Here is a 7,813-nt window from a genome sequence, read left to right on the forward strand (position 1 = left end):
AAGATCCAAGACCAATGCCACGAAATTTTGATGATTATTTGATTTTCTATTGAATTTTTATTTATTAAAATTATGATTAAATCAAATAAATCAAAGAAAATTGAAGAGATTTGATTTAATTATATTTTTCAGTCCATCCAATCTTCAATAATATCCCACAAATCATTAAAAATTCGTGCCAAGAAGAATTGGAAAGATTGAATCAAATTTTGGCCATAATTAGTAATATTTTTCAATCAAATTTTGCCAAATTGCCAATCATTGATTCAAGGGATTTTTCTCATTATTTTCTAACCTAATACAATCCTATAAATACCCCAAGAAACTCAGAAGCAAGGGTTCACGTTTTGCAGCCAAGAATACCAAGGATAGAGCTTGAATTTTTTCTTAAAAAACTCAAACTCGGTTTCAAGAATTAGTGGGGTTCTAAAGAGATCTGAGCATTGCTATACGATCCTCAAGCATTCCTGAAGCATCTCTGATCATCCTCAAGCCAAGACGCGCTACAAATCGCCCACTGTAAGTCGAATTCTGAGCCTTTAAATTTTGAATCGGGATCGATCATGCACACATATTTAATGTGTTCTTGGTGCATATTCATGTTTATCTTGCTTCTCTGAATGATTCTGGAGGTTTAATTGTATTCTCATGCTGTTTTGACCGTAACATCATTGTTAGGGTTTTTAGATTCTATTTAGGGCTTTTTAATACAGGTGAAATTAAGGCTAATCTTGCTCACCAGAGGACTCGTCGCATCTGGACGATTACAAAGGTGTACTCGCGAAATTTTTTTGTTGTGTTTTGGGTGCTGCTTGTTTTCGCAGGTGTAAAAAGTACGAACATATTATAGCGCTTTTAAAAAGAGCGTTGTAGAAAAGCTTCTGCAGATTTCTAAGGAAGGGGACGAAGGCGTGGCAGCGTCTGATAGGCCAGTTTGAATTGGTTTTTGGCGCGCGCAGATTTTGGAATGATGTGGGATCTAGTTCAGTCACGTCCACACACGTTTGATGCTCCCTCAGCGTTCCACCATCAGATCTCACGCTCTTACAATCCAACGCATCCAGACCTGCAGGTGCACCATGTTCCCACGCGCGCTGCCACACCAGATCATAGCTAAGTTTTTGCAATTTTTTTTAATTTTAATCATATAACTTGTTTTTCTTATTCATTTATATATATATATATATATATATATATATATATATATATATATATATATATATATATATATATATATATATATATATATATATCATTATAAATATTTTCTTTTTCTTATTAACAATAACTATTTATTTTCTTTTTTTATAATAATAATTATTTATTTATTATATTTCCTTTTAATTTTAAAATAAATATTAATTATTTACTTATTATATTTTCTTTTAATTATTTACTTAAACCTTAAAAAAAATCATAACTATTTTATTTGATTCATAAAAAATTTCATAAAAATCCATAAAAATTCATGAAGAATATTTTCGCACTCGATCTTAATTTTTTATCCCGATTTAATTAATTAGGTCGCGAGACCAATAATTAATTAAATCGTTTGTGATTTTCTTATTTACATTCGTACCCTAATCAGGGTTTACGAAGATCATGCCCTACACTGAATATTTCTTTTGTGCCTTTTCAGGGTTATCAAGATGGTTCCTTCCGACTATGCGCTCGATCAAGACTCAAAGCTAAGTACCCTATTTTATTTTTTAAAAAGTCTATTTTGTTTCCTTTTGATTTTAGGGTTTGTCTTGCCTTCATTCTTCTGCCTTTGCCATTTTTCAGGGTTAACCCCGAGGCTTCCCGCCAACCATATCAGATCAAATTCAAAGCTGAGTCTTTATTTATCGATTTTAATTTCATTTGTCTTTTTTATGATTAGGGTTAGTCGTATTTGCCTCCGAACCGATAATGCACTCACCCCTTCTTTGTTTATTTTTTCTTTTTCAACCTTCAGGGTTTGTTAATTGCCAAAGCTACGAGTATCGGTAACCCTAAACCCTAACTCTATTATATTTTTTGCTTTTTTTAATTATATCCCGCTGGTTTCAATTCCCCTCTCCTCCGCTGGTTACAATTTTCCTTCCCCATTATTACTGTTAATATTTATTGCGTGGTTAGTAATCCTAGGGAGTGCAAGTCTTGAACTGAATTAGAATGACTTAATTATAAGATAATATATTCAAAATATTAATCACGTGATTGTTGCACACACGCACACTTTTGGGGTAACCTCTCTGTTGCCTGTTGCCTGTTGCCTGTTGCTTTGTTGCCTGTTGCCTTGTGTTTTTTTTTTGCAGAATAGCCAGTCCCTCGAATATGAGGATACCTCAGCCATGTTGCCTCGATTAAAGATCATGGTCCCTAATGATGCTGCCTTCGATAAGCATGATCTTGACCCTCAGAAGTTGCCTACGAAAAGGCTGAGGTATTCTCTGGCTGCCTACGAAAAAGGCTATTCTGATCCTTCCCCTTAGACTACCTGCCTCTCTATGGCATGGGTCAGTCTTATGGCGAACGATAATGCGATGACCCTTCAACCTCCAAACGAAAGGCTTCCTGCCCTCTCATGGCAAGGATAGACCCTTTCATCCTGAAAGGCTAAAAGAGACCTATCATCTAAGTTTGAGGTAATTGCCCTTAATTGCTTTGCCTTGCTCTAAATTTTTCATATTCTTTTTCATAATTCTTCAAAAGTGGCTACGCTCATTTACGAGCTAAAGTCCACATCTTTTTCTTCTACACTTCTTTTCAAAGCAAGCAAAGCAATTAAGAGCCCATGGGAAACCATGGATGCAAAGGGTGCCTTACACCTTCCCTTTGCATAATTAACCCCCGAAGCCGTTTTCTTTTAAAAAGGTTTTTTTTGTTTCTTTTAGCCTTTCTAACTTGTTTGGATAAAATAAAAGTCGGTGGCGACTCTTGCTTAACCGCGACATCTCGATAAAAAGTCAGTTCACCGTATTACAAATGTTTACCGCTTGGATGGAAGCAAACAAAACATATCCAGAGGCCAGAAATCTGACCTACTCAAATTTCCTCACTAAGTTTGTTTATGATAAAAGATACTGACGATGGAGACCGCGTAAGAGAGGGCACACCATTGGAAGACTAATCTGGGTTCCTCCAAGTACAGGTGAGTTGTATTACCTGAGAATGATGCTGACTGTTGCAAAAGGGCCAACATGTTACGAGGATATAAAAAAGGTCGGTGGAATTGTTCGTGACAGTTTTAGGGATGCATGTTTTGAAATGGGATTTCTTAATGATGACAAGGAATATGTTGCAGCCATTAACGAGGCCAAAGATTGGGGTTCGGGACATTTTTTGAGAAAGTTATTCGTAACTATGCTACTGTCCGGTACAATTAACATACCGCGTCACGTTTGGCAAAAAACTTGGAAGACGCTGTTCGACGGTATTCTGCACCAACAAAGACAGTTAACAAATATAAAAGGTACATTGTTGCGATATATTTATAATAAATTATTTGTTGTGTGTATAACAAACGTTTATGCGTATCTCAGTTTGAGGATCTCACAAACAAGGAATCTTCTAAAATATGTTCCATTTAAATTAACTTCCATGTCACAACATATCAAGTTTTAATTGGTGTTTATTTATAGATATGCAGTTAACAGAAGCTGAGTTGAAAAACTTGACCCTCATTGAGATTGAGAATATGTTGCAATCCAATCGAAGAAGTTTGCACGAATTCAAAGACATGCCTTATCCGGATGCTTATGTCACATGGCACGTTGGAAACCGACTGATTTACGAAGAACATGATTATAATACTGAAGCTGAGCGAGAAAACTTCAACAATCTCTTTCGAGCCCTTACAGGTGATAATTTATATTTATACTATTTGATTGCATAAGCTGACAGTCCCACAGGTAGATATTTTTTGAAATATCACAATTTACATTATGCATGATAGATGAACAACGCTCAATCTTTGAAAAAATCATGGAAGCTGTCGGAAAACAAAGAGGAGGGGTCTTTTTTTTACACGGTTATGGAGGGACCGGTAAAACTTTCATGTGGAGGACACTATCAAGTGCACTTCGTTCGAAGAAAAAAATTGTGCTTGCTGTTGCTTCAAGCGGTATAGCTTCGTTGTTATTACCAGGTGGACGAACTGCTCATTCCAAGTTCAAAATTCCTGTGCCAACACTTGACAACTCCACTTGCAATATTGACAAAAACACTGAACATTCTCAATTATTCGAGGCAACGGACGTGATAATATGGGATGAAGCACCTATGGCTCATAAAAATTGTTTTGAGGCATTGGATAGAACACTTAAAGACGTCATGACCAAGAAGGGATTTGGGAATAAAATCTTTGGCGGCAAAGTTGTTGTTTTTGGAGGAGACTTCAGACAGATTCTTCCAGTTGTTCCGAGAGCAGGGCGTTCTAATATTGTTCATGCATCCATATGCTTCTCTTGTATCTGGGACTATTGCCAGGTTCTAACACTGACAAAAAACATGAGACTTCAGCATGGAAGCGATAATACAAGTTCTAATGAATTAGCGGAGTTCTCAAAATGGATTTTAAATGTCGGTGATGGTAAGATATCTGAACCAAATGATGGATTGGTGGACATAGAGATTCCTCAAGATTTATTAATTACCAATTATGAAGATCCTATCAAAGCTATTGTTGAGAATACATATCCCAATTTGGTTAATGTATTCCAAGATGTTGCATATCTACAAGGAAAAGCAATTCTTGCCTCAACCAATGAAGTTGTGGATAAGATCAATCATTATGTATTGGACCTTATACCAGGTCATATTTATTTATTCTTTTTTTGGTGCATGGGAAAAAGAATATGCAGCCTATGATTTTGAATTTACTAATGTTCGTATCTTTCTGTTGATTTTTTTAGGTGAAGAGAAAGAGTATCTTAGTTACGATTCAATCGATAGAACTGACTCGAGTTATACCGAAGCTTATGAAGTGCTAACTCCAGAATTTATTAGCAAATTAAGGACATCAGGTTTACCAAATCATAGAATCAAATTGAAAGTTGGTACTCCCATTATGCTTATGATAAATTTGGACCAGTCAGATGGATTGTGTAATGGAACAAGATTGATTGTCACAAGGTTGGCCAATCATGTCATTGAGGCAAAAATTATTTCTGGCAAGAACATAGGTAACCTTTTTTACATTCCTCGAATGTCTATGTCACCTTCAGAGTCACCGTGGCCATTTAAGTTGATTAGGAGACAATTTCCAATTATTGTCTCTTACACAATGACAATTAATAAGTCTCAAGGCCAGTCTCTTGATAGTGTTGGTTTGTATTTGCCTTCTACCGTGTTTAGTCATGGACAACTTTATGTTGCAATCTCAAGAGTTATAACAAAAAGTGGTCTTAAAATCTTAATACACGACAAAGAGAATGTTCCGTGCTCCACTACCACAAATGTTGTATACAAGGAGGTTTTCCAATCACTTTGTTAGAAGGTAAGCTGATTCTTCTTTTCCATCTTTGTAACTGTATATGAAACACAGAATATTTATATGCCTTAAATTTTATTCTTAATCATATATTGTTATATACATTTTATAATGTAGGTATACGATGCATGTTGTTGCCTGGTTGCAATCATACAAGAAGATAGCATCTGATATTTATACCAGCAAATATGGTTATTGTTTTTATTTTAAGACATAAAAAATTGAATGTATTAATAGTTTTTTCATTGTTTTGTCGTTTTGTATCATGTGTTTAACATTTATTAATATTTACTAAAACTTGGAAAACACTTAGGCTAAATATATGTCGTTAATTTATATAAGGGAACATTATAAGTGATAGACTGATTCATGTAATATCATCCCGACCAGACCCGTGCGATAGCACGGGTTTCCTACTAGTTCATCATATATAAGGTTTCTGTTGGAATACTTGGAATGATGATAACTTGGAGGAAGAGTTGGAAAGATGTATTGACATTAAATGAGCAATAAATGAACACAAGTAAGAGCTAATATGGAGATGAATTTGAAAAGATTCATTTATAAGTCCCACTTTGGAGGGAACACAAATATTAGTAGTGTATATATATTCCAACTTGGACAATTGTTGTTGGGTCCAAGGGCACCTACAATTTTGTAAAGGAGTGAGGACACACCAATGTGCCAAGAAGACACACGCGCGCGCGCCGCCGCCGCCGTCTGTCCGGCCGGCTCGGCTCGGTCTACATGAATTAATTTTTTGGAACCCGAATTAATGGAAATTAATTATCATTGAATAATTAATTAATTCGGTAAAAATTAAATACTATTAAATACTTTTCCCTCATTCATTTGTTTTGCACTCCAGAATTCTATTCCGAATTCTCTCCTCTCTCTCTTACTCTGCTTCATCTTAAAAATATTCTTTTCTTTTCCGACTGGATTTATTCCAGATACTAAGACTGGTTTTTAACCATCATAAGGTGTATCATTTAGAACGATTCATCAGTACACGTGCAAGTGTGAATCGTATTGAAACGAGTTGTTTTATCCTGGAGGCGTCGTGGGTATTTAAGAGCTGCTTTGCATAAATCTGGCAGTACCGCAAAACGTATTAAAGAAAGCGTATCGATCTGCGACTCAGCCGATAATTTCCTTTGTGGCATTTTTTTCTAAAACCGAGAAACAACAATTTTAAGACGCTTTTCTGTAACTGCCATGTCGACTGTGGAAACTATCGGTAACACTGCGGCCGCTTCTGTGAATGACAAGCCATTCAAGTTTGAGGGATCTAATTTCAAACGTTGGTAATCTAAGATGAAGTTTTTCTTAACTCTGAAAAAGATTGCCCACGTTCTGACTGAGGACATCCCAATTGTTCCTTCTGGATCAATCGAGATAACTAATCGTAAGTCAACTGCTGAATCTGACGGAACCTCCAAAAAGGACGGAGTTTCCAAAACGTATGATGGAGACTCTGCTACAAAAGAAAAAGCCGCAGCAGATGACTTATAGCTCCGAAAAGAAATTGCCCTATGGTAAGAAAATGATTACCTATGCAAACATCACATTCTGAACAGTCTTGCTGATGACATGTATGATTACTATAGTAATCACAAGACTGCTAAACAGGTCTGGGAAGCTCTTCAAAGGAAGTATGACACTGAAGAAGCTGGTGCAAAGAAATATGTTGTGAGCCGCTACTTGAACTACAAGATGGTGGATGAGAAGTCTGTGGAAGCTCAAAGCCACGAGCTTCAGAAAATTGCTCATGAAATCATTACTGAAGGCATGCCCCTCAATGAACAATTTCAAATTGCTGTAAAAATTGACAAACTGCCCCCCGGTTGGAAAGATTTCAAAAATGTCCTTCGACACAAAACAAAAGAATTTTCAATCGAGAGTCTGATTACTCGCCTCCGAATTGAAGAGGAAGCTCGGAGACAAGATCAAAAAGATGAAGTCTTAGTTATTTCAAACAACAAAAAGAGATTCAGTGCGGTTATGAAGCCTACTGGCAAACCATTAAAGAATCAGAACCACAATGCTGTGAACCGAATTAAGAATGGGAATCCCTCTAGGGCCCCATCTGCTCCATTTGCTAGGCAGCAACCACCACCTCAGAGAAATGACGCTCCGGTTTTCACTTGCTACAATTGTGGAAAACCGGATCATATGGCAAAGAAATGTAAGAGCGGGCCTAAACATGTTGCTGGATTAAATGCTCAAATTAACATGACTGATGATCCATTTGTTGTTATGATCACTGAAATCAACATGGTTGGTGGAAGTGATGGTTGGTGGATAGACACTGGTGCCTCTCGCCATGTCTGCTAT

General features: G+C 36.4%; 1 protein-coding gene across 1 annotated transcript; it reads left to right on the forward strand.

The window, feature by feature from the left end:
• Positions 1-3,156: 3,156 nt before the first annotated feature.
• On the forward strand, positions 3,157-5,479 carry LOC131598165 (uncharacterized). The gene is made up of 4 exons (XM_058870793.1): positions 3,157-3,457; positions 3,627-3,845; positions 3,941-4,798; positions 4,899-5,479. The coding sequence occupies exons 1-4, from the start codon at positions 3,157-3,159 to the stop codon at positions 5,477-5,479; spliced, it is 1,959 nt and encodes a 652-aa protein (XP_058726776.1).
• The last annotated feature ends 2,334 nt before the right edge of the window (positions 5,480-7,813 follow it).

The sequence above is a fragment of the Vicia villosa genome, linkage group LG4 (genome assembly GCF_029867415.1).
Source record: "Vicia villosa cultivar HV-30 ecotype Madison, WI linkage group LG4, Vvil1.0, whole genome shotgun sequence".
NCBI classification, from domain to species: Eukaryota; Viridiplantae; Streptophyta; class Magnoliopsida; order Fabales; family Fabaceae; genus Vicia; species Vicia villosa.